The sequence below is a fragment of the Lissotriton vulgaris genome, chromosome 9 (assembly GCF_964263255.1).
Source record: "Lissotriton vulgaris chromosome 9, aLisVul1.2, whole genome shotgun sequence".
NCBI classification, from domain to species: domain Eukaryota; kingdom Metazoa; phylum Chordata; class Amphibia; order Caudata; family Salamandridae; genus Lissotriton; species Lissotriton vulgaris.
In genome coordinates, this window is record NC_141697.1 from 454225840 (window position 1) to 454253717 (window position 27878).

General features: G+C 46.3%; 1 protein-coding gene across 1 annotated transcript in view; it reads left to right on the top strand.

The window, feature by feature from the left end:
• The window catches only part of LOC147690261 (inverted formin-2-like), a 429441-nt gene extending 413832 nt beyond the window's left edge, over nt 1-15609 (top strand). The window contains exons 18-20 of the mRNA XM_086936660.1: nt 4177-4341; nt 7230-7332; nt 14883-15609. Of these exons, the coding sequence (XP_086792786.1) occupies nt 4177-4341; nt 7230-7332; nt 14883-14983 (369 nt within the window). The 3' untranslated portion in view covers nt 14984-15609. The remainder of the gene's footprint in view (nt 1-4176; nt 4342-7229; nt 7333-14882) is intronic.
• The last annotated feature ends 12269 nt before the right edge of the window (nt 15610-27878 follow it).

The window sequence follows — 27878 nt, forward strand, 5'->3', positions numbered from 1 at the left end:
AACACAGCATCCTGAACACCCAATTGAGAGGCATTGTTCGGGGCTCCAGTGGATGAGAAGCTCAGCCAGCTGAAGAAGGATAACAAGACTGCAAGATCCATGGAAATCAGCCAGCGTCATCGCACCAGGCATTCCAACAAGCCCACCAGGCCCACACAGACACAGCAGGGGCAACAAAAGGAGTCCTGGCAGTACCAGCCAAGAGGCCAGTCCTTTCGCAGGAGAGGGAATGGACATGGTCAGAATAAGAGAGGGGGACAACAACCCCCCCTCTAAGTTACTTAAGCAAGCTCCATGTGCCCACCCAAGCAAAAACTCCCAGGATGGAGCACAAATACAACAGACAGGAGTCACGCGAAGTAAACACCTGCGAGCATGTAAGACCAGTGGGAGGAAGACTAAAGCACTTCTTCCAGGAGTGGAAGAGAATAACCACAGACAAATGGGTACTCGACATCCTACAGTTCGGGTACTGCATAGAGTTGGAAGGGAAACCAACGAACAGAAAGCCGAAAAGAAGGGCGCTAGCACGAAGAGAGCTAGAGCTCCTCCAAGAGGAAGCAAAAGAGCTCCTGCAAAAGCAGGCCATAGAACCAGTACCTTACAGAGAAAGGAACAGGGGCGTGTACTCAACATACTTTCTGGTACCAAAGGTAGACGAAACAATGAGACCCATCCTGGATCTAAGGTTCTGAAACAAATTCATAAGGACACAAGTTCAAGATGACCTCCCTGCAAGAGGTACTTCCCCAATTGCAAGGCGGGGGACTTCATGGTCACCATAGACCTCAAGGACGCCTACCTGCACATCCCAAAGAACAGAGGGCACAAGCATCTGCTCAGATTTGTCATCGACAAAGACCACTACCATTTCACAACCCTGGCGTTCGGCCTCAAATCGGCACCAAGGGTCCTCACAAAGTGCCTCGCTACAGTCGCAGCACACCTACGAAGGGAAGGAATACACGTATACCCTTACCTGGACGACTGGCTAATAAAAGCAAGCTCATACAGAACAGAGTGACAAGCACGCTGATGAACCTGAGATTCTCCATCCACTCTGGAAAATCCTCAATGGAACCAGAACAAATAAAAATCTTCCTGGGAGTACAGATCAACACCCTACAAAGCAAGGTGTTCCCCAGCGAGAAGAGAACGATAGCGCTGCTGAAGGAGACGCAGCTCTACCAGAAGGGGCAAGCTCGGACAGTGAGGACGGCGAGCAAAATCATGGGCATGATGGCATCATGCATACACCTAGTGCCAAATGTACGGCTACACATGAGACCTTTACAGGAGTGGCTACAAGAGCAATGGTCACAAGCTACAGGTCGTTGGGGGATCTAGTGGTTGTAACGCACTCAGTGCAGAAAGAGATGGCATGGTGGAACATGGGGAATATAACAAGGGGGAAGCCTCGGACGCCACCAACGCCAACAGTGACCATCACCACAGACTCCTCCCAGAAGGGTTGGGGCGCTCACATGGAGAAACTCAGAGTGAGGGGTCTGTGGGCACCAGCAGATGCAGTCAGGCACATCAATTACCTGGAGTTGAAGACCGTTTTCCTTGTGATAAAGGCCTTCCAGACAAAACTGTTCAACCAGAGAGTGTTGATCCAGACAGACAACACAACAGCGATGTTCTACATCAGAGGTCTCCAAACCGGTCCTGGAGGGCCGGATCCATGCCAGATTTTTTAAATTACTACATGTATCTCAATGGGGATATCCAAAAAATCTGGCATGGATCCGGCCCTCCAGGACCGGTTTGGAGATCCCTGTTCTACATCAACAAGCAGGGTGGGACACAATCAGCCCCGCTTTCGAAGCTAGCGCAGGAGATATGGAGATGGGCAATCCCACTCAAGATAGACCTGCTAGCCATACATCTACCAGGGAAGGACAATGTAAAGGCAGATTGGATCAGCAGACAGACATCGGCATCCCACGAGTGGGAGCTCAATGCACAAGAGACAAGGAGGCTGTTCGACAGGTGGGGGACACCGTCGGTGGACCTATTTTCAACACGCCAGAATGCAAAATGCCGAAACTTCGCATCCAGGCAGCCCGGGGAGGGCTCCCTGGGGATTGCCCTATGGATAGACTGGTCCAGGACATTTGCTTACGCTTTTCCCTCGATACCGCTGATGCACAGGGTACTCAGCAAGTGCAGAACGAGCAACATGACCCTGATACTGGTCGCACCGTAGTGGGCCAGGCAGACATGGTACTCACAGATCATGGAGATGAAACCGAGTGCACCCCACAGATTTGGGAGAAGGAAAGGCCTACTCTCCATGCAAAACTGAGAGGTGCTGCACCCGGAGCCAGAGAGCCTGAGCCTAGTAGCGTGGCTCCTGTTGACATGGAGTTCGCGCATCTGAGACTGCCAGAAAGCACGAAAGCCAAGCACACGGAAGTGCTACGTATCAAAATGGAAGAGATTCACACTGTGGTGCAGGAGGGAAAAGCTGCACAATAAGATGCAAAAGGACTCAACGGTGCTAAAGTACCTCACGCAGCTGATCGACAAGAATCTGAGCTCATCCTCATTAAGAGTTCACTTGGCAGCGATAGTCGCTTACACAAGAGGTTCCTTGAGGGAGCAAAGAGGATTGCACCACCAAAGAGGGGGCCGCCACAGGCATGGAACCTTAACCTAGTCCTAACGAAACTCATGAAAGCCTTTCGAGGCAATCCACAAGGCCTCCCCACAAATACTGACCATGAAAACAGCTTTCCTAGTAGCAATCACCTTACTGCGCAGAGTGAGCGAACTACAGGCGCTAACGCTACAAGAACCCTACATCCAGATACACAAAGATAGGGTTGTGATGAGGACGGACCCACACTTCATGCCAAAGGTGGTGTCTAGGTTCCACATGAACCAGACTATACAAATACAAAGTTTCTTCCAGAAACCTGCCACAAGCGCTGAAAGGGCACTGCACACCCTAGATGCCAGAAGGGCAGTCATACACTACATTGAGAGAACGAAGGAACACATGCAAACAAAGCAGTTCTTTGTGTCCTTCGCTAACAGTTTCATGGGGAAACCAGTAGCTAAAGGAACAATTGCGCAATGGATCGCCCAAACAATACAGTTCTGCCACGAACAGGCAGGACAGGAACTAGCAGAGGGGACGCAAGCCCACTCTCCCAGGAAAAAGGGAGCGACAATAGCTTTCCTAGCTAGCACACCCATTCAGGACATATGCCTGGTGGCAACATGGGCTTCGGTGCACACGTTCACGAAGCATTACTGTGTGGATATTCAGATGAACAAGGAAGCACAAGTCGGACAAAAGGTGCTTTAACACATATATTCAATAACCAACGCTCATCTTCCAACCAGCCGCCACAAACATGATAAACCGCTACAAAGTCTATGCACAGCATAGTGAATCCAGAAACATTCACGCTGCAAAAGAAATCGTTTCTTACCTGTTGGTGTAGTTTTGCAGCTTGAAGATCTTCCTGGATTCACTAGCGAACCCACCCACCTCCGCCAGAAAGATGAGGCTGGAGAGGAAAAGGTGGTTGAAACATAAACAATACTTGGAAAAGAAGCCTTAGAGGCTAAAGCGGTGAATGACTTAGTTGAAGATTGCCATACCTTCAGAAACAGAACGAACACGAGAAAAAAGAATCCGAAGATGGCGCCCAAGAGTGGGAGCTTCCGCAGGAAGCGTGCCGACGTCACTGGAAATACACCAAAAGGTGGGACGTCGACGCCCACCTGGGCTACGGGGAAAAAAAAAACAACAAAGAAAAGACTACGATTCTGGACCGAACCACCAGACCGCGGAATAATGCACAGCATAGTGAATCCAGAAAGATCTTCAAGCTGCAAAACTACACCGACAGGTTAGAAACTATTCGTTCTTTTCAGCTCATTGGGGTTGGATATGTCAGATATTGCAAATGAAATTTTACTACAGTGATGGCAACATGTATACATTTTGACAAAAGTGTCTTTCTGCACCTTTGGCATGGTAAAACGTAGGTTCCATAATGTTGTGTAACCTTAAAATTTGTGTGTAAAAGGGATCTCCATTTTCAAATTAGAATGGCTCTAACTCGTACAACTGCTGACTTGTCTAATAAATACACTTGAAATAATTATGCAGTGTGAATGCGAACATAAGACAATAATATTACTTTTTTATTTCAGGACTGTGTTGATTCATTGAGATCACTAGAGGAAGAGCTGGAAAGTATTGAAAAGAAGAAAGCAAATCTTGCAGTATACCTCTGTGAAGAAGTAAACAGTTTGTCCTTGGAAGATACATTTTCCACAATAAAAACGTTTAGGGACCTTTTCCTTAAAGCTCAGAAGGTTTGTATCTAAAGGTCACTGGTCTCTCCTTAATCCACTGAAACAATAGAAACCTCGTTTGAAGGAGGATATGGTCGAAGATTCTGAGCTGAGCTGTAGAGGATAACTTATCACAGCTATTTCAAATAGCTACCAAGGGGTCCTAAATGTAGAATGTTTTTTAATTGGTAATGTTTAAAAGGTTGCACTGATGCATAAAAAAAAGTTTTTTTCTGCATCATGCCTTGCTATATTCTCCATCACAAATACCAGATACTATTGGTGCAAGTGCAATAAGGTGGCCAATGCTAAAATTCTATCTAACCTGTCACTGGGTGCCTATGACGTAGATTAGGTTTCTTAAAAACAGTGTTTCATAGAGGTTTCGTTTATTGGATAAGAATATTATATGAATTGAATATATAGCTAGATCGGTTATATTTTTTAAATGATAGCTTTTTATTGTGCAGTAAATTATTGTAGGCCTAATGATTACAGTAAAGCAAACTGCTGTAATGATGCCTATTATCTAATAAGCACAGAAAATACTGCTCATGGTTTATCATTGTTCGAATATTCTGAACAATATTATATAATTATCAGCTAAACAAGATACTGAAAAGCATTTATCAAACCTATCACTCAAGATCAACATATCTATTTAATTTGTCTTGGTAGATAAGAGTAATAACTCATTCAGTAACCCAGCATGTTGCGTAAGCTACAACTCTGGCATAGCTCTGCAAGGTTTGTTTTCCCATCGATGGGTGACCTAAGTGAACTTCGTTCAATGCACCAGTGCTGAATGTGAAAGACAGGTTATTGTAGCCCTGCAAAACTCCACTCAATGGACTGATGTGAAATTGTTTGCATTTGGGTCACCACAAATTCCTGAAGGGAATCTGGTGGCATTGTGGTAACCGTAAAGCTGTGTCCTTCTTCAGTGCAGTGTGAACCTATTGATTAGTAAATCTGAAGTAATCACACAAGATATTCTAAGAAGGCACGGAGTAACATTGCAAACGAGAATAAAATGAACATTTCTAACAAGGTTAAAATGTCATCTAAAAGTCTAAAACCCCTATCCTATTTCTATGCACTACCCTAAGAGTCTATAGAGGAGCAACTTGCGAACTACAGTGTCTTGGGGAGAAGTGGCGCAATACATACCTTGTGGACAGCCCGAGTTGTCATTATCAGAAGAGCCGGGGAGGAAGTGTTCCCTGCGAAAGAAAAACACATTATACGGTAGCTGCTCTCCTCGGGGACTCTGCTCTGATAAGCTCCAGGCAGGGTGCATCAGCTTCTCTAAGTGCCGGCATTAATCAAGATAGTCTTTGGACGGTATCTTGCATGATAAACTGGGATGAAGGACCTCTCTCCCTAAGGGGTGAAATAGTGGTCCTTAAATGCAGAAAAGTAATCAGAGATAAAAACCTCTGACATAGTTTTAGGAATTTGGGGTATAGGTATGGGTACCCGAAAAGGGGTCTTAGACATATCTTCAAGAAAATGAGAAGCGAGGTGACGTCAATTTGAACTACACCTCTTTCATGCATTATCAAGGGGTTTCTTGATGGCCCTGACATATTGATAAAGGAACACTTGTTTCAGCCAGCGTGTCTCATCGGGTGTGCTATCTAAGTCCTTAACAGACTACCTTGACACTCTCTGTCCTCTTCGCAGTTCAACGAATAAAGGTGGACAACATTTGTGGTATTATTGTTTACAGCCGATATAACAGAATTTGGAAGGGGTGTAGTCTGAAATGGATCAGAGGGCCTAACTGGAATGGAGTTGGGCCTTTATGTCCATATCATGTGAAGCTTTTCTCCCGAATGTCTAGGTCTATCTCCCAAAAATCTCTGCTTCCACGGATATTCATGGCACAAACATCACATTACAGTGTCCATCTGGGAAAGGTCGACACACTCCTCCCTGTCTCAGTCTATATCTCTGCTGAATTACATTAGTAAGATCCTGCCAAGAGTTAAAGCTAACCCCATACAGGCTCTTTTTGGAAACCTATTATATCTGGACCAGCAGGGCTTCATGGACAATTGGGAAGTGGAGCAAAATATGTCCGCTTTCATTTCCTCTATTGATAAATCTGTTTTGTACTCCACTACACATAATAATGCGAATCTTTGTTTCTATAAAGATCCTTATGATAGAGTTGTCATAGATGAGAATTTAAGTAAACAGTTTCATCATCCGAGAGGCACACACTAAACGTAGCCTTTGTCGCTTGCCCAATTCCTTGTCTTTGAGTCCCTCTTAATCGGCTTGCATTCTGATGTTCGGATACTGCCCTTTCTCTTAAGGAATATTCCAATACAAACCAAGCTTTCCGTAGATGGTTTGTTAACAGTAACTAGCAAAGTAACTGCTTATTAGTGACTTAATCAAACCGTGACTGATTCTGGCAATCTTCCTGTTTATGTATTAAATGATAAGAAAGCAGATGTCATATAACAAAAGATCCACTTGGCTAGAAACCTCCAGTCATTACAGCAAGCTATCACTATTCTCTCCAAGAACCATGCTTCCCTTGTGCCTAGGACATAAGACCGTTTCAACTTTGTACACAGGATTCTGTTCAGCAAATAAGCAGTTTGGGTGCTCTTGGAAGCAAGCAGAGTTCACTACAAAATGGTTCCACTTGAATGGAACATAGGCAGGCTTTTATCATGAAGAACACATCTGATTGGTACTGACTTCTAGTTTTTAAATAACTAATCCTAATATTTGAGATCATGCTATTCTTCTAAAACAAAATACTTTAACAATTTACTCATGATTATACTTTTAGTCCAAACCTCAGTTAAAGAATTCCAGGCATTTGCATTTGGACTTTCTATTCGAACTTCCTAATATATCTAACTGCCAACTACTACATTTCATTGTAGGACAACAAAGACAGGAGGGATCAAGCTGAGAAGGCAGAGAGGAGGAAGAAGCAGGCTGCAGAGGAGGAGGCTCAAAGGCCAAAGGGGAAAGATGGAAAGCCAAGTAAGTTGAAACTATCATTGGAATTTACTGCTTCCGTTTTGTTCTGTATTTGTCAGAGAGCAGAGCACTGTCTGATTACTGACGTTATGCCTCAGTTCTGGAATCATTCTGGGACTAGATGTACGTGATGGTTGTTCATAATGCTGTTGGTGATTTCTGCTGAATGTGGCTGAGGCTGCTGCAGATGGTATTCATAGAACCTGGAATAATAGAATCAATAAATAGGAGGTCACTGACCTCTCGTACACACAGCCAGAGGCACATGAAATGCCAAGTACTATAAAACATGAAGATTGGCACACGCTGTGTCGGCACCATATATGTTCTTTTTGCATTTTGTCATTAGTGTGACAGATTAGCACCTATTAGCAAAGGAAGCACATCTCCTATTTCAGGCTGCACGTTTCTGCTATTTCACACATTGGAACAAGGCAGTAAGTGTCACACACAATAGGAAAACCCTTGAACAAGGCAATATATGCCAGTGTACCCTTTGAACATGTGGCCAAAAAGGGGTAAGTATCAACAGCAGCATACTTTCCCATTAAGGAGTACAAGTGCTATCAACAATAGAAACATGTCCTATGACACTTGAAGCCTTATAGTAAAAAACTTCACTATGTTGAGATCAACTTTTCCATATTTTATGTTGTATAATCACCCCTCCAGTTGACCCTCTTCTTTTTCCCTAAACTGACTGCAAAAGACACAAGATACAGAATGAAAAGAATGATGGGATGCCTGTTTGGATCGCAGGCGTTTGCAATGAATACCTTCACATTGATTTTTTCTTGCCTTCCCTCACCCTATTTAAGCTTAGCTAAATGTAAGAGATTAGAATCCGCCTTACTACCTGCATATGTTTGACCGTTTGACTTGTAGGGTGTAGATTAAGGGCCAGACTAGCTCTGGCAGCTGCTGAGCGTCGTAGAGGGGCTATGCTGCTCCCAACAAATAACTCATTTGCAAGTAATGTTTTTTTACATCATGATCCAGTAGCGATATAGTACTGTATTTAAAAGGGATCGAAACATCGTAGACTATATGTACACTGTAAATGCTTTCCTCACCAATATTACTCATGTGTAAATGTGTCCCATCACATCTTTGCTTGTGCTAATCAAATGCCTGAGCCTTCCTGTATGTTTTTTCAGTTTTTTTGTATATACTGTATGTCTGCTTAGTAGGACGCAGGCTTGTGTCCCAATTTATTGTTTTCGTGTCAGTTTTACTAATTAAAAGCATTTGTCTGGCTGGGCAGCTTCAAATATAGTACTGACTCTAGTTCTAAAGTTATCTTTTAAGTTCATCGTCCTTGTTTAGGGACCACTGTGTTTAAAACATGTAGTATGTGAGGCACTTCTAAAATAAAATTAAAGTCATAGATCCCTGGGTAATGCCCATTGATTAATGTGTGAACATGGTAATCAATTTCCCAAGTAAATGAGGATGTACCTAGGCCTGTGCAATGGCTGGTGTTTTGAGCAAAACGGTCTTCTTAAAAGATGGTAGCACTCCACAGGATAGATGATGGGATATATTGTGCCTCCCAGAATGCCCTTGGGGAATGCAGTCCTGCTTTTGGAGTGGGGGGGGGGGGGGGACGGGACTGTGGTCCTCTCCAAAGACAAGACCGGGTGCACATCCAAAGATGACGCCCTTTCAGCGGTAACCACATTGTCAGTGTTATTGCCTGCTCACTATGCATCCCCCTAGAGTGGGTGAAGTTTCAGGGTGCTCCCATAGCCATAGGTGCTGTCAATGCTCCCCTCAAGGGCCGGAGGGAGGGATGTATTTGTCAGAAACATGTGGAGCAGCAGCTTCAGCTACCTATCGCCTGTACTTTCTGACACATGAATTATCCCCCTCACCTGCCATTCAAATATAAACCCTGGTTTCCTCCTATTCCCCCTCCACTGTCCTCCCTTCATTGCACCACTCCCCAGCAGTTGTATTAGAAAGGAATACGTGTCATACAATGAGCCACACACCCTCAGTGTCTTCCCTTGCCACCTAGCTTTCAAAGCCAAAATGACAAAGCCTCGGACTTTCCTATTGGCAGTGGGTTCCGGAGATACTCGTGGCTGACAGGAGAGATACCAACTGGTGGTGTCCTATAACCAAAAGCTTTCGGCCACCCCAATAAATCTGTGGAGACCGAAGAGAGGGGGGAAAGACAGTGTACATCTGTACTAAGGAAATACCAGGGAGTCAATGCTCCCCTTTAAGATGACTCAACTGTGACAAATAATTGCTGTGACTGAAGAGCAGTGATAAACATAATAATCCATATTTGTAAAGTGCAAACATATCACCCCTTATGATTTCCAGGGGCTGGGGGCTATCAGGGAGATTAAGGAACCTATTACCCAGGCTGACACCGGGGATCGAACCATAAGCCCCGTGTTCTGGAATGAGTCGCTCTGGCCTCTGGGCCTCACTTCTCCCTCCCAGATTTGAAACGGGTATTTACTCTAATGGCTTCAGTTCAAGGCAGGTTTAGTTTTCTGCAGTCACAATATCTCTGAGCAGATACACTTCTGCTCACAAAACAAGCTACATCATTGTAAATTAAGAATTGTATGTAGCGACTGGTCTTATTCCACATGAACCTTGGTTTATGAATCCATGATGAATATTTATTGATGTTTTAAATAACAAATCATTGAGTGTGAATGTGTATTCACATGCTTGAATATTCCCCGTCGTCGAAGGGGGAGTCCCACGGTACATAAAATAGTAGTAAAATATATATATTTATATATATATGCATATAGAAAATCATATAATTATACATATATATAAAATGTAATACATATAAAATAAATAACATAAGGTTAAAATTACCATAGATCTGAAAGAAGGCCCATAGAAGCCTTAAAGGGAGAATTCACTTTAGTAACATATCATAGTCATTATAATAGTCCACATTCCAGCCAATCAGGCAACAGCACCCTCTAGAACCTTCTCCTCAGAAGCTCAGGCCCTCAGATTTTCTACCGCACGTCGTGTGAAGGGAGTCTCCCTGAGCTCTGCTCAGTTTCTTCAACTCTTTTGCTTACTTCAACTCTGAAGATGTCTACTAAAAAATCTTTATTTAGACCTTGTTCATCCTGTGGAAAGCTTCGCCTTTTTCATGAAGATCCTCACAGTAAGTGTATTTGCTGTCTTTATCCGGACCATGAAGTCAAAAACTGCAAGTTTTGTAGGACCTTCTCAAAGTTACTGAAGGATAGAGAGGCCCATCTCCTTTTGTGGCTACAGAAGTTGAAGACCTCCGAAGATCCTGTTTCTGACATGGAAAGCGTGTCTTTCCATTCCAAAGCCTCTCTCAAGCGTGGGTCAGAGACTGAGATGCCATCTCCTTTTCTGAAGATAAAGAAGCTTGTTGACTCATCTAGATCTGTCTCCCCACAGGATTTGCAAGCTTCCTTGCCTACGGGACCTGGTTCTCTGGCGTCGCAATCCCAAGCTGTGTCCTCAACATCTAAAACTGGTGCTGTTCCAACGTTGACGACGACATGTTCGATATCTACGAAGACTATGACGACGACATCTACCTAGTCGTCGACGCTCCCAGAGGTGAAGCCTATTTCTTCTATTAAGATATCGTCGACTGCCATTAAACCTGCCTCGTCGACACTTGTGGTGACGAAGCATTCATCGACTAGGACCCCGTCGACGAGGACCCCGTCGACGTGTCCTTCGTCGACTGCCTCATCTTCGTCGACGGCCAAGACCTCGTCGGCGGTTGTACCCTCGTCGATGGTTCCATTGACTGCAAAATCCTTGTCGGCTGTGCCGCCTACGTCGACAATTCCTCCTGTGTCGACAACTTCATCTTCGTTGACGACTGTCGGCGGCACGCAAATCTTCGTCAATGACGACTAAGGAGAAGATTTTATTTCCGTCGACGGCTCCACTGCCATCTACATTGGTTTCCACTGCCTTTTCGTCGACGGGACCATCTGCGACACAACATTCACTCGCTACAGCAACTACCTTCACGGTGGTTACAGCTTCAGTGGTTAAACGTCCAGTTCCTTTGAGTCCTATGACTGAAACTCTTCCAACGCAATTATTTGAGTTTGCAGAAGACGATTCTGATGTGAATGAGGTTTTTTGCCCTGCAACCAGTCCATCTGACCTTAATATAAAGTGCCAATAGGATGGTGAGGAGGAAGGATGTGCTCTTTTTCCTGTCCATGATGCTCGCTTTGAGGCACAACATGAGGAACGAATGACTCAAATACCATCTTCTTTGGTGACCAACCTGCAGAATATGTTAGATGATTATAATCGCAGGTTCCCTCCATCTGCTCCTATTTCACCAACTCCTCAACCTGCGGCACCAACAATCATACAGGCGGAGACGCTGCAATCACCGGTCCATACGCAGCAAGATTCTGATGATGATGATGCGGATGCCAACCAAGACACTGATCAGTATGTGGATGAAGTACTTGCGGATTGGGATAATTATAGAGCCCAAACACCATCTACGCCACCGACTTCGCCTTTGCCTTCCCCGCTGGTGGATATTGGAAGCTTTCATAACTTAATGGTGGGTGCTGCCAAATGTTTCCATCTAACCTTAGAAATGCAGCAAACGGATTGATTCCTCTATGATTTCGAAGATCAGCCTCTTAAACAAACCCATACCATCCCAATTATTGATTTTATTTGGCAAGAAGGCCTCAAACTTATGGCACGACCAAATTCCATTCCAGCTGTGTTACCACGTCCGGACAAGAAGTACAAAGCGCCTGCAGACTCCCCAGTATGCCTTGTTTCTCATCCTGAGGCGGACTCCGTTGTAAACAGGCTGCCCAGAAACGTTTATGGAATCCGGCCACTCCGCTAACCTCCCCTCCGGATCAAGAGGGACGCCGGTTGGATTCTATCGGTAAGAAGTTTACGACCATGGCTGCCACAACGGTCTGAGCGGCGAACTCCCTGGCCATCCTTGGAAGGTATGACCGTCAAATGTGGTCAGAGATTGTAGCCTTGATTAACCAGCTCCCAGATTCCGTCCGAGCCGAGGCACAGACAATTGTCCAAGAAGGAGAAAAAATTTCTGCAGAAATTATAGATTGCGCTGTTGACCTCCAACAGGGTTCAGACAGCTTGCTGGAGCCGCTGTTTTACGACGCCAGGGCTGGCTCAAATCTACAGCTTTTCGGCCCGAGGTGCAGGTGAGAATTCTTGACTTACCTTATGATGGTGATTCACTTTTTGACAAGCATGTTGACGACGCTCTTGAATCCATTAAAAAGGACACAGATACTGCTCGTTCCTTAGGAAGCCGCCAGTACAGAAAACTGCCTTTTCGAGGAGCACGTGGCAGAGGTGGCTCTTCAAATTTTCATGGCTCCTCCCAGTATCGCTCCAATGGAGACAACAAGCAAAGATACAGTTACCAATCTCAAAATCGCCAGTCCGATTCAAGACCTTATCGGAGGAAAAATAACTACAGAGGGGGAAACACCTTCAAAAAGCAGTGACTTCCCCAACAAGTGTTCTCCGACTGAAAATTGGAGGTCGAATCTCCCAAAACTTCTCCAACTGTCTCATAACACCTCGGATCATTGGGTCCTGGATGTCATCTCGAAAGGACATGTTCTCGAGTTCACAAATTTCCACCTACCCTTCGACCTTCTGGTCCTCCCCACCTCATTTAAAAGATCTGTTGGCTCAAGTCAAGATCATGATACAAAAAGGAGCTGTCTAAGTGGTCCCTCGAGCACCACAGGGCAGGGGCTTTTATTCCAGTTTCTTTTTAATCAAGAAAAAATCGGGAGAATGGTGCCCCATTCTGGACTTACGAGCCCTGAACAAATTCATCAAATCACAAACTTTCCGAATGTTGACCCTACTGGAAATTTTGCAATACCTCAATCCCGGAGAGTTCCTCTCCACAATCGACCTCCAAGATGCATATTTTCATGTGCCAATACATCGCAAATACAGGAAATATCTTTGCTTCACTGTCGGATTGAAGCACTTCCAGTTCAAGGTGTTACCTTTCGGCCTTCGATCGGCGCCGAGAGTCTTCACGAAAATCATGGCTCCGGTCGCAGCTTTCCTTCGCCTGCAAGGCATTCAGCTTTACCCTTATCTAGACGATTGTCTAATAAAAGCTCAGACACGTCAAAAAGCAAGACCACATACTCAGACCTGTCTGTCACTTTTTCTCACCGTAGGCTTTTCTGTGAAACAAGAAAAGTCTCCTCTTCGTCCCTCAGAACAGAGAATCTTTCTAGGAGCCTTAATCGATTCTCGTCTGGCACAGGTGTTTGTGTCCCAGGAGCGACAACTTTGCGTACTCAAGGTGGTTGCTTTTCTAAAATCAAAACCAGGCCGTTTCTGTCCGGATCTTGAAATCTTTTCTGGGCATGGCCTCCTCTTGCATACATCTGATCCCACACTGCAGACTTCACATGAGTCATACAGGAGGATGTGGACAAGCAATGGAAACAAATTTCAGGGTCGTTCAACGACAAACTCTATCTGACCGCCCGCATTCAAACTGCTTTGGAATGGTGGGCTCACCTTCCGAATATCGCCGCCGGGCGGCCCTTCCAGGAAACAGCTCTTACACTCATCCTCACTATGGCCTCTTTGCTGGAGTGCCTCTGCGCCAGATCTACAACGTGGTCGAGCAGACACACGTTTACGAGGCACTATTGTCTGGAGTCAGCGGACACCGCGGATGCTGCTTTGGGCCAAGCTGTGCTACGGAATCTTTTTAACTAAGGTGAGCCTCTGTTGCTTCCCGCCTCCTGTCATAAAAGGTTTTGACTTATCTCTCAATGTATGCTATATTAATAATACTATAGGGTTACTTATCTGGTTTTGAACTACCTTTTATGACTCCTATATTACTTTACTGCTTTCTACTCTTATTCAAGCATGTGAATCTATGAAAGACACCCTAATACTGGAGAAGAACATTAGTTACTTACCTGTAAACTGTGGTTCTCCAGTATTGGTGTCTTTCATAGATTCACATGCGACCCACCCTTCCTCCCCTCAGAGGCTCTCTTCTCCTCATGCACTCATGGTCACTTTGGTGCTACGAAAATCTGAGGGCCTGAGCTTCTGAGGAGAAGGTTCTATAGGGTGCTGTTGCCTGATGGCTTGAATGTGGACTATTATAATGACTATGATATGTTACTAAAGTGAATTTTCCCTTTAAGGCTTTTATGGGCCTTCTTTCAGTTCTATGGTGCTTTTAACCTTGTTATTTATTTTATATGTATTACATTTTACATATATATGTATAATTATATAATTTTCTTTATGTGTATATATATATATATTTTACTACTATTTTATGTACATTGGGACTCCCACTTCCACGACAGGGAATATTCAAGCATGTGAATCTATGAAAGACACCAATACTGGAGAACCACAGTTTACAGGTAAGTAACTAATGTTCTTTTCAGTCGCTTAGATATCAGTGCCACTGCAAGTGGTGGAAAGATGTTTGACCCACTGTGTTCGTGTTGCTTCAGAATAATCAGTTCTATGTATGTTTTTACTAGTTCATAAAGGTGTGGTGAAAGTTGAAGAGGAGTGCATCATTGACGCCTTGATTTCGGATTTAAGGAAAGGGTTTCAGCTACGGAAAACTGCCAGAAACTAAAGCGACACTGACAGCGCCCAGAAAGATGCTGATAATCAAGGTTTTGGTAAGAGATCAACGCGCATGAACCTGGTGTGGCTTTCTCATGACTAATCTGCAGCACGCATCTTCCGGGATGAGAGGACTTCCGGCCGGACTGAACCGCCTGCTTTTTGTAAAGCAGCTGTTATTCTTTCTCTTCAAGCAGATAGATTTTGTTTGGCTTTTTGTAAGGTTCTTCATTACTTTAATTGCTTCTCCTGTTGCATTACTAAGTTGTTAATTATTTCTATGGTGCATGTCGAAAATCAATAGTGTAAATACAATAATTATTTGTATATTTTAAATTGCAAGTTTTTTCATTCCGAACTATGCTCACACGTGTTGCTTTATTTTGCTTCCCAATGTTTCTTTTTCTGGTTTGTTCTGTACTGAAACTCGATTTGTCAGAAAGTGAATGTTGCAAAAAGTATTGTGTGATAAAATGCATTTGCATGGGCACTTAACATCAGCATGGCTTACTTAATCTGATTGTTTGAATGTTTGAAAAATGTGTTAATGGTGTTAAAAAAAGAAACTGCTAAAAAAAATAGTCTGACACTTTGAGAATATTGGTACAATTGTCTGTTTGCTATATTTGTCGTTGGACTGTGGGAATATGTATCTATAATGAATAATTTATGTAGAATGGAATCTTTAAGCATACTAAATACCAAGAATTGGAATTTTAGAAAGTTTGAGTTTTTTATAGGTATGTAATGTGATCTGGTACTGAATACATTTGGCAACTGAAAGAGCTAAAGATCATGGATAAGAACCATTGAAATCCCAGGGTGTCACCTCTGACATGAATTGTAACCAATTTAAGATCCAAACCAAATTGACTTTAGTTTATAAACTACCTTATACCACTCTCTTCAAGGATGTTTTTGTAACCTCAATACCCGAACTGGACGATGGTCTCCTTCCCTCTCCCCAAACTCCAGGGAACTGGGAGAATTTGACTCAATCCTGTGTTTACAGCACTGCCAAGTATACCACACATTATTCTTATGTGGTGGTATACATCACCACACAAATATTCTTAGTCGTGCATTTGTAGCGCCCCTGAGGAAGCGGTGTGTGGGCAGCTAGGGTAAATTTCTCTGTTTATAAGTTTTTACCACCACACCTTCTACTCGTACTCTGCTACCACAAACTTCGATATCTCTGTGATTGCCCCATATAAACTCTACATCAACCATAGACTATAAGGGGTCTCTGATGGATCTTTTAGTCGAGCTTATAGGGACTTGGATAATCAGACGTATGGCCACTCCTTCATGAGGACCTGGAATAAAGAAGTGCCTTACTAATAACCTATATACATATAAATATCTATGACTCTAAACTAAGAAAATGGTATACCCATGTATAGTTGTAACAAGCAAATCTTATCTAGATTTCTAATAGATTGGTCAAAGCACAAAAATAAATTTGATTTAATTTAATGTTATGAATTGAATACAGATAAATCACAATGCATCAAAGTCTGGGGCAATATACATCTCAAAATAGTCCCTGGTGAAAGAGAGAGCGAGGAAAAAAGCGCACAACTTAAAGTTTAGAATTCAATTAAGACTCATACAAATTTGTTTGTAGATTATCAGGTACGGGGACTCAAAGGGAGCCCGGAAGGATGCTAGAGCACAGCGTGCAATAGCCGGAGTCTTTCAAAACTTCAGCTGAAAGGCTTGGCCTGCTCAACGTCACCAACCAGTAAAGCGCAAGGAAATACAGGAGAGCTCAGTTTCAGGGAAAGTTTGAGATCAGATGGACAGCATGTCTAGCCAATAGGAAGTTTCTCAAGATCAGCAGCCCAATCCTTTTCCCACGGGGCAGTTATACTTCCAATCGTTCATAGTTCCTTCCCACAAAATAACTTATGCACAGCTTGATCTGGTTTGCCACCATTCTGCATGCATTTAGAATGCAGGTTTAATTCTCACGTGGTTTACAAATCACACTGTTAGTCATGCTCCGTTAGTACGTATTAGTATCACACTATCTAATGAGCAGGAATTGGTAGAGGAAAATGAGAAGATAATCACGCCCCTTCAACCCTGACACCACTGGCGATGTGAGGCACAAGCCTTGCTGGAGTAGCAGCTGTATCAGTAATGTGAGCAACCACTGCTGGCACAGTGCTGTGAACACAGCACTACTACCACTCTCTGCCCACAGTCTGTTCTATCACTTAAAAAGACTGTAAACAAATACTGTTTATTGAAAATGATTAGCACCACGGTCCGTCATCACTCAGCTCGGCAACGGCGGCCTCGGAACCACATCACATCCAACACACTCTGTCAACTTCCTCCAGAGAGTACTTCTCCCTGTGGCGCCTGAGTTTGTGTCATTGAGCATGGCACCGTCAGTGTGTCCATAATAACAAGAAGCCTGTGATTGTGCAGTGGTCTGGTAAAACGTTGCTTTGTGTTCGGGCGCACCCTGCCGCAGGCAGAGGGAATGGTACTGGTTGGGTCCCCGGCCACACTGTGGTAGTGCTACATGGAGACAGGACTCTGGAAGAAAGTGTCTGTGGAGAGGGACTGACAACATTCGGGTGTTAAAGGATAATTAATGTATTTTTTTTACAGCGCATGGCCCTTTGGGCTGCACGTACTGACACCATTTAATGCATCCAAGACAGCACAGGGCGAGCAGTGTGTAGCAGGATTGCCACTTTTTATTTCAAGAAACATTTATTTCCCCAGTTGAAAAAATCAAGTCCTCTTGTAAGAATATTATTATTTTTTTATGTAAAAAGAATTCAAACCAGGGGTCAAAGTAAATATCTTCACCGGCACCAGTTTTGATGCAACTGAACGGCAGCAGTGACGGGCAGTTTTCAATGCATGGAAATTCTTCTAGCACCATGGAGATGCATCAGAAAAACAGCTGCAAGAGCAATGCGTTGATTTTTGCTGTTCTATGAGTTTCTTCTTTCTTCCAACTCCCAAACCCCAGCAACAACCTCCAAAGATCCAAAACTGGAACAGGCACTCTTATCAGGTCAGAACTCACAGCAGCGGAGTTCAAGGGAGCTGGGGGCAAAGTCTTTGTGTCCCAGAGAAATTAGAACAGGAGGCCTGCACACACAGGCCCTTGGAGATCTTAAAGCGGGGGACACCGCACACAGCAAAGTCCTTCTCCTTTCCTTGGCAGAAACAGCAACTGCAGGCCAACCCCACACAGCAAAGGGCAGTACTTCTCTTCAGTCTCTCCAGCTCTTCACCTTGGCAAAGGGAATTCCATGGATGATCTAAAGTTCTGGGCTCTGGGTCCCAATATTTATACAGCAAAAGCCTTTGTTCTTTGGTGGAAGGGAAGCCCTGTGCCCAGTCAAAACCAGTTCTGTCCTCTCTGGAGCAGATTCCTGGCAGGAGTTGGAGACCGTATTGTGGAAGGCAGACCAGCCCCATTCAGGTTAAAGGAAATCCCCCCTACTCTAAATGCAGCCCAGTTATAATCAGCCAAGCCTGGACTCATCCAGACTCTCTGGAGCCACTGCTCCACCTCAGTCCCTGCCACCCTATAGCCAGACAGTCATTACATATCTTAGCAGAGGCACACTGGTTCGCTAGGGAAGAAAACACCTACTTTCTAAAAGTGGTATTTTCAAACACAATGTTAAAATCACCCTCACTAAAAGATGCATCTTTACATTCTGAGTTCAGGCACATCAAACTTTATTTTCCCACCTTGATCCCTGGGATATTTATGTTTTTAAAATGTTATAAGCAAACTCCCCATTCTATCCTATGGGTACAGATAGCCTTGCAATAGTGAAAATCGAAATTGGCAGTATTTTACTATCGGGACATGCCACACACACCAGGCCATGTCCTACCTTTCACATACACTGGACCCTGCCCACAGGAGTACCTTGGGCCTACCTTAGGGGCGACTAACATGTAAGAAAAGGGAAAGTTATGGCCTGGCAAGTGGGTGCACTTCCCAGGTAGACATGGCAGTTAACAAACTGTGCACAGGCACTGCAGCGGCAGGCCTGAGAGATCTTTTCAGGGCTATTCATGTGGGTGGCACAATCAATACTGCAGGCCCACTAGTAGCATTAGATTTACCAGCCCTGGCACACTTAGTGCACTTTACTAGAGACCTACTAGTGAATCAACTATGCCAACCAGGGGGAACCTTTCTAATAATTTACACAGGGAGCACTTGCTCTTTGACCCTGATCAGCAGTGGCAAAGTGCCCAACGCATCTAAGTCCGCAAAAACAAAATCTAGTACAGCATCAAAAATACAGAGGTAGAGGTAAACAGTCAGAGGAAACCACACCAAGGATGTCTGGTCTAACTTGTGTCCCCCCCAGGTGAAAAGGTGGGAGAACTACCCACCCTCTTGGGAGTTCTCATCAGTAAGGCAGAAGAATCTGGACAGACCATCCGCATTGGCGTGTTGTCTACCAAGGCGGTGTTCCAACATAAACTCAATTTCCTGTAGGGAGATGGATCACCTCAACAGTTTTGGATTCTCACCCCTCATCTACATCAACCATCTGAGGAGCCTGTGGTCTGTCTGACCCCGGAAGTGAGTTCCAAACAAGTAGGGTATTCGCTTCTTCAGCACCTAGACCACAACAAAAGCTTCTCTTTCAATTCTCTGGGAAATAGCCTCCTTCTGATGAAAACTACAGGTTGGTCCAAGCCCTCGTTGTTCAATCATGAGTACTGGTCCCACCCCATGCTTTGAAGCATCTGTGTGCACAACAGATTCTTTGGAGAAGTTGGGTGCCTTAAGCACGGGCACCGTGCACATGGCAGATTTCAGGGCATCAACAGCGGTCCGGCAGGCGTCAACCCGGATCAGCTTCCTGGGCTGCTTCTTTGAATCATCTGTCAAGTGGGCAACAAGGGTACCATACCCCTTGACAAACGACCTGTAGTACCTGTGAGACCTAAAAAGGCTCTCTCCTATGTCTGGGTCTTGGGGGGCACCCAAGCCAGAATGGTGTCAATCTTCAGTTGTAGGGGTGCCACCTGGCCGCTCCCTACCTTGTGCCCTAGGTACACCACAGACCCCTGCCTTAGCTGGCACTTACTGGCCTTGATAGTGAGGCCTGCCTTTTGCAGAACCCTCAACACTTCACAGAGATGTTGCAAATTTTCTTCCCAACTGGAGCTGAACACAGCAATGTCATCCAGGTAAGCTGCCCTGAATTCCTCCAGGCCGGTCAGTACCTGGTTGACCAGCCTCTGGAACGTGGGAGGGGCATTTTTCAACCCAAAGGTTATGACCTGGAACTGGTAGTGCCCCTTCTGGTGTTGAAAACTCAGTTCTGTAGTATAGGATCTCTGTGTATAGTCATAATCTATTGAATAGGCCCGCTTATGTGCGGGGACCCCGGAGCAATCAAAAATAATCTCTTAAGCTGTCGTCTTTGCAGTACTGCATAGACACTTAAGAGAGAATTAAAGACAAATTATGCAGCCTATACATGCAAGGCTACACTGTCCGGTACTTCAACTAGAAATGCAAGGATATTCCGAAAATATCCCACCTTAGTCCTGTCTGCCAGGTTTAACCATGGAAAACACTTCCCCCTTCACCAAATCCTTGGAATGATGGAGAGGAAGGACAGGACAGACAAACCCCCATAGGCTGCCATTATGTGGCTTAAAAAGGGATATAGTGCCTTTAAGGAAACTTTCCAGAACTCTCCTGGTATCCCAGAATGCACAGCAACTCCCCCCACTTTAATTTCTTTTTTCCGGCTCCTGCCAGCAGGACCCTGGAGCATTGAGCTCTCACTTTTTGGGTTTATTTCTAAATTGTGCACTTTTAAAGTGTTAGTGTGTTCACTCGACGTTTTTTTGCCTGGTCTACATGTGACTGGATTTTCTCTGCTATTTTGGCTGTTCTTTTTATCAAATATACCTGCATTATTTGATAAATGTCCTGAATGCTCCAGGGAAAAGGCAAAATCGGATCCCCACATCCTGTGCCTGCCTTCTTCTGTTCCTGAGGAGTGTGATATCTGTCTGCAGTTTCCTAAAAGGACCCTCATGGACAGGGAGAAGACCGGGCTCCAAGGCTTGGAGCTGAGAAGGCAGCAAGGACAAGGTGGGTCTGGGCAGGAAGGAGCTCCTTCCTCTGCCCGTGCGTCAGCCTCTGGGGGGCTCCCCAGTAAAGAAAAGGCCAGAAAATGCCACCGCCTCCGTCGACCTTGATAGCCTCGGCGTCTAAGGAAATGACCACAGTCTGTTCTCCGTCGCTCCACGTCTAAGGGACGTCGACGTTGAGTGAACTGACGTTGAGATCTGTTAGGTCGACGTCGAGTACTGGTTCGTCGTTCAGCTATCATCGACGTTGAGAGGGGTCAAGACGCCGGCGCTCGCCGGCGAGGCAACACTGCCGGTCACAGTTTACGTCGACACGTAAGTCTGCGACGTCGAGACGAAGATCAGCGTGGAGACTGAAGTCTTCAACGCCAAGGAGATCGCCTTTTTCGAGGAGACAATCGATGTTGAGACATCACTCGTCGTCGTCGAGGAGACGGCCATCAACGTTGAGATGACGTTCTTCGACATCAAAGAAGACGTTCGTCGACTTCAAGGAGACGTTCAGCGATGTCGAAGGGACGCTCAGCGTTGAGGAGGAAGTCTAGACGTTCTAGGACTAGGACGGAGTCTCCAGTTTCAGCGAGCACGCGGTCGCGGCGGCGCCGTCGCTCACCCACGAGGGAGAAGGCTTCCAGATCGGAAAAAGAAGAGTGGGACGGTCTCCGGTCTTGGAGTACTCTCGTCTACGCGCCTGCCAAACCGAGGTCTCCTACACCGCCTCCTTTAACCCGTGGGTCCTCCTCCATGGACCCAGACTCCTCCTCCACAACCTCCTACGCCTCCACTACCTCCGGTTCCTCCTCACCGTCCTCCTCCACTGGCTCCGCGAGGTCTACCTCGCTGCCTCATTTGCCGACGCCGCCTACGGGGCTTTCACAGCCTAGGCTCCAGGCTCGGCCTCCACAGCGCCCTCCTTTCCGGTCTGCAGACCGCCCAAGACCGCGGAGATCCAGGTCTCGCTCACGGGCGAGAGATAGGTTCAGGTGTCGCCTCGGACAAGGGTGTCCCCGATAGACTATATTGTCTCCTTCCAGGAAGTATTGCTGCGAGGAGCGGCTAAGCTGGGCATCACGCTCACTACGTCCACACCCTTGACTTTCGTCATTTTCGAGACCCTTCACAAGAAACCATTGTCTTGCCTGTTACTGTTGGTACCAGGGCTAGTGGAACCCGCCATGGAGCTCTTTCAAACCCCTGCGGTTACTAAAGCAGCGCCTCGCAGGCTGCAAAAGAAGTATCTGGCCCCTGACACGGATACTGCGTTCTTTCGCTTGGACCCTGCGCCGGATTCAGTGATTGTGACGGCGGCGAGGAAGCAGCACGCAACCACCCCAACATCGACAGTGCCTCCTGGCAAGCAGAGCCGCTGGAGATTCCTCCCTTCTGGCAGCGTACGGATACTGCCATGGGGTCAACCTGAGGCGCCACGCCTGGATGCATCTGACATTCTTGAAGCCTGAGGCGCAGCAGAGGGCGGCCAATCTACCCTTCTCTCGGGAGACCCTGTTTGGTAAACACGCGGACGAGGAGATGGCCCATATGAAGGCGGACGCGTAGACCTTGACGGCTGTCGGATTGAAGAAGCCGAAGGAACAGAAGAAGACCTTCAGATCATTCCAGAGACGGTACGGGGTAGAGGGCAAGATCCCCAGGCTGGAAAGCAGCAACAGCAGCAGTTCAAAAGGCGCCCGTTCCAAAAGCTCCAGAGGGGCCGTGGTGGTCAGGAGGCTTCATTTGCGACCAAAGGCCTGGCTGGGTCTAGGCCCTAAGCTTTTACTTCCCCTTCTTCCGTTACCCGCTCCGGTGGGGGGAAGCATTTAACATTACCTGGCAGAGTGGAGAAACATTACTCAGGACAAGTGGGTGCTGAATATTGTTTGCAATGGATACAGTCTTCGTTTCACCAGCCTGCCTCCAGCAATTCCACCGGTCGGCTCACAGTTCCGACTGCGGGAGCTCCAGACGGAGGCCCATACCCTGTTAAGAAAAAGGGCGATAGAAGGCGTCCCTTTGTCTCAAAGGGGAAAAAGGGTCTTTACTCACGCTTTTTCCTAGTACAGAAGGACAAGAACGAGTTCAGGCCCATTCTGGATTTGCGACAAGCAAACAAGTGGATTCGCAGGGAGATGTTTTGCATGCTGTCCTTGCACCATATCTATCCTCAGCTGCCGAGGGGAGACTGGCTGTGCGCGATAGATCTGCGAGATGCGTACTTCCATGTGCCCGTTGCACGGAAACATCGGAAGTTCCTGCGCTTCCTAGTCGGCGCCTATCATTATCAGTACACCGTACTACCGTTTGGACTTAAGTCTGCACCCAGGACTTTTTCAAAATGCATGGCAGTGGTAGCAGCGCACCTGGGAAAGAACAAGATGTTTGTCTACCCGTACTTGGACGATTGGTTAATCAAAGACTCCACCTTTCAGGAAGCACAGTTGCACTTTAACAGGACGGCTGTCCTGCTGAACAGTCTGGGGTTGCACATAAATCTGTCCAAGTTTGTCCCGATTCCTGTGCAGTGCCTACAGTACTTCGGAGCCTCCATCAATACGTTGTCGGCAAGCGTGTCTCCTTTGGAGGAGAGACGCTTATCCATCCTTCGGAAGGCTCAGGCTCTCATAGCTGCTCCATCTACAACAGTGAGGACGTTGTCTTCTCTACTGGGATCGATGGCCTCTTGTATCTTACTCACTCCGCACATGCGCCTACACATGAGGCCGCTACCGGAATGCTTGGAGGATCAGTGGGACCAGTGGAAAGGTTGTTGGGACAACCGGATTCAGCTGTCTCTTCACGCCCAACAGTCCCTGAGATGGTGGTGCTCAGCAGAGAATCTACTCTGAGGGGTTCCTTTCCACAAGGATATCCCGACTCGGACTATCGTGATGGATGCGTCTCTCCGGGGCTGGGGAGCGCATTCAGACCCTCTACAGATCCAAGGACAGTGGTCTCCGGCAGAGTCAACGTATCACATCAATTTCTCGAAACTCAGAGTTGTTCACTTGGCACTGAAGGCCTTTCTTCCATCCTTCCAGACCAGCTCCTTGCTTGTACAGACGGACAATACGACCACGATGTATTACCTCAACAAGCAGGGGGGCTCGAGATCGCGCACACTGTCACAGGAGGCGCAGGCGATCTGGCACTGGCTGCTAGCCAGAGGATTGATGATAACGGCGTCTCATCTGCCCGGTGTACAGAATGTTCAGGCGGACGCCCTCAGCAGGCTGCTGCAAGAAAACCACGAGTGGGTCATAAACGACGAAGGGCTGGAAGACCTCTTCGCCGTGTGGGGCACTCCAGACGTGGATCTGTTTGCCACCACCCAAAACAGCAAATGCTGCAACTTCGCCTCGAGGTATTACCAACCGGGGACGCTGGGGAACGAGTTATGGATCAACTGGTCGAACAACTTTCTGTATGCTTTTCCACCCATTCCCCCTGATTCCGGTGGGGCTCATCAAGCTGGCCCAGTCTCGGGCGCGGATGATCCTCATTGCTCCGGAATGGCCCAGGCAGTGGTGGTTCACGGACCTGCTTCATCACTTGATCCTGCCTCATCGGCGGCTGCCCTGTCGTCCGGACCTTCTCACGAAGTTGGGGGGGCAGATGGTACACCCCAACCTTGTTGTTGAGTTTGGCAGCATGGCTCGTGAGATAGTGCAATATGGCCACTGAGGATTGCATAGACATATTGAAAGAGGCTAAGAGGCCATGTACTAGGACCTCTTATGCTTATAAATGGAAGAGATTCTGAATCTGCTGCACGTCTAAGAACTTTGATCTGACGACCTGCAAGGAAGATGTTATCCCTCCATACCTTCTGCATCTAGCTCAGTCTGGCCTTAATTTCAATTCCATTAAGGTTCATCTGGCTGCATTGACTACTTACAGTACATGTCCTTCGCAGACGTCCTCCTTCCAGATCCCTGTGATTAAGGATTTTTTGGAAGGATTGAAGAAGGTGTTCCCTCCTGTTCAACTTCCTTCGCCTGCATGAGAACTGAATGTAGTGCTGTCCAGACTGATGAAGGAACCTTTCGAACCTATTCATAAGGCTTCACTGCAGCACCTGTCTTGGAAGGCGGCGTTCCTCATGGCCATTACATCGTCCCGCAGGGTGATTGAGATTCAGGCATTGTGTTGCCAAGAACCTTATACTGTGTTTCATGCTGCTAAGGTTGTTATGCGTACTCACCCTAAGTTCCTTCCCAAGGTAATTTCTGATTTTCATGTTAATCAGACTATAACTTTGCCAACTTTTTTCCAGAATCCTTCTACTGCAGCGGAAAAGTCTCTTCATTCCCTGGATGGTAGAAGGGTGTTGAAATTCTATCTGGATAAGACCAAAGACATTCACAGGTCCGTCTAATTGTTGTCAACTATGGGTCGGTTAGGACTGGTATGGCTACTTCGAAGCAATCTATCTCTAGGTGGATTGTGTCGTGTATCCAGCTTTATCAGAAAGTGAATAAGACCTTAGGGGTTAAGCCTAAGGCTCATTCCACCAGGGGCAAAGGGGCCACAGCTGCTTTGCTTCTTAATGTTCCCATTGCAGAAATCTGCAAGGCTGCCACTTGGAAGTTGGTCCATACCTTTGCTAAACATTAATGTCTGGACTCTGATGCCAGGACAGATGCTCAGGTCGACAGGCTTCGCTGCGAAATCTGTTCGCATAATAGTGGTGTTGTCTTTTTCTCCACCGCCGGGTTGTTTTTGGATGGGCTTGCCATTCTATTCACTAGATTATGACTATACACAGAGATCCCTCACTACAGAAGGAGTAGTTTCTTACCTGTAACTCCAGTTCTGTAGTAGTGGTATCTCTGTTATAGTCATAAGCGCCCGCCCTCCTCCCCGGTGGAGAAAGTGATGAAATGATGAATGCAACAGGTCTAGCTGATACACCTCCAAAAAGAACTGATAGTGGAGGGAGTTGCTGTGCATTCTGGGATACTGGGAGAGTTCTGGAAAGTTTCCTTAAAGGCACGGTATCCCTTTTTAAGCCACATAATGGCAGCCTATGGGGGCTTGTCTGTCCTGTCATTCCTCTCTATCATTCCAAGGATTTGGTGAAGGGGGGGTGGGGGTAGGGGTGGGGGTAAGTGTTCTCCATGGTTAAACCTGGCAGACTTGTCTAAAGTGGGATATTTTCGGAATATCCTTGCATTTCTAGTTGAAGTACTGGACAGTGTAGCCTTGCATGTGTAGGCTGCATTATTTATCTTTAATTCTCTCTTAAGTGTCTATGCAGTACTGCAAAGACGACAGCTTAAGAGAATATTTGTGATTGCTCTGGGGTCCCCGCACATGAGCTGGACTATTCACTAGATTATGACTATAACAGAGATACCTCTACTACATAACTGGAGTTACAGGTAGGAAACTATTCCATCTCTCTTTTGCCCCATCTATTAAGGCAATCTGCCAGTACCCAGACGTCAAATCAAATGTACTGAGGTACCGGGTGGCTCCTAACCGATCAATGAGCTCATCCGCTCTGGGGATGGGGTCACATCAGTCTTGGTGACCGCATTGAGCCCCAAGTAGTCCACGCAGACTCAGAGTTCTGGAGTGGCACCGGGTGCAGCAGCTTTGGCACTAAGACCACTGGGCTAGCCCAGGGGCTGCTGGAGGGCTCGATCACTTCTAATGCCTACATCTTGAAAACCTCTTCCTTGATGCTAGCCCTGACTTTGTCAGCTACCCTGTAAAGGTTTTGCTTTACAGGTAGACTGTCCCCAGTGTCCACATCATGAACACACCAAGTCGTAATTACAGGAGTCCGGGAGAACAGGGAGGCAAACTGTCCCAGCTCCTGGCGGCCGCCCCTCTGTTGCTCTGGGGTCAGGGTAGGAGAGCGGTTTAACCCATCCAATGACCTATCATGTTCCTTTGCTGACGGGAGGTCACAAAGGAGCTCACTCTTCCTCCATTCCATCATTTGTCACAAGGAGCATAGTCACTTCAGACCTCTCACAGTGTGTCTTGAGGCGCTTCACATGCAGGACCTACAAAGGGTTACTGGGAGTCTGCAAGTTGACCAAGTAGGTCACCTCACTCTTGCGCTCGCCCACCACATTTGAACCAGTCCACTAATATTGGAGAGCACAAGGCTCCACTGGTGCCATCATCCACACTTTTTGGCCAGGCTGAAACTAGACTAGACTAGACAGGCATTCTTGTAATACCATCTTTTCATTTCCTCCAGGCTGGCTTCCAGGTTTGCCTGAGCGAGTTTCCTGAAGCCTTGTGTCTGGTTTCTGAAGACCAGCACATAGCTGAGCCCATCTTGAGGGGTCTTACCAGGAGTTTTCTCCCAGCCTTCCTTCACCAGACTCTGAGGTCTTCTCAAGGTGCACATACAGCAGTTCAAAGGGGCTAAAGCCTAAGGACTTCTGTGGTACCTCCCTGTAGCAAACAGGCATGGTAAAAAGACGACTCACTTCCGTCTAATGGCTTCTGCAAGACCCTTCAGGGTTCGGTTGAATCTCAACCAACCCATTCCCTTGAGGATGGTAAGGAGTGGTAAACTTGTATGTCATACCACACTGCTCCCACAAAGATTTCATATACTTTGAAATGAGTTTGGTATCACTGTCAGAGACCACCTCTCTGGGGAACCCCACATGGGAAAAGATCCCCATCAATGCACAGCCCGCCACGAGCCTGTGATTGTCCTGAAAGGGACAGCTTCCGAGTTCTGGGTGGCATGGTCCAAGACCAAGATATACTTGTTGCCTAAGGCTTCCTGGGTTCCAGTGGCCCCACAATATCAATGCCCACCT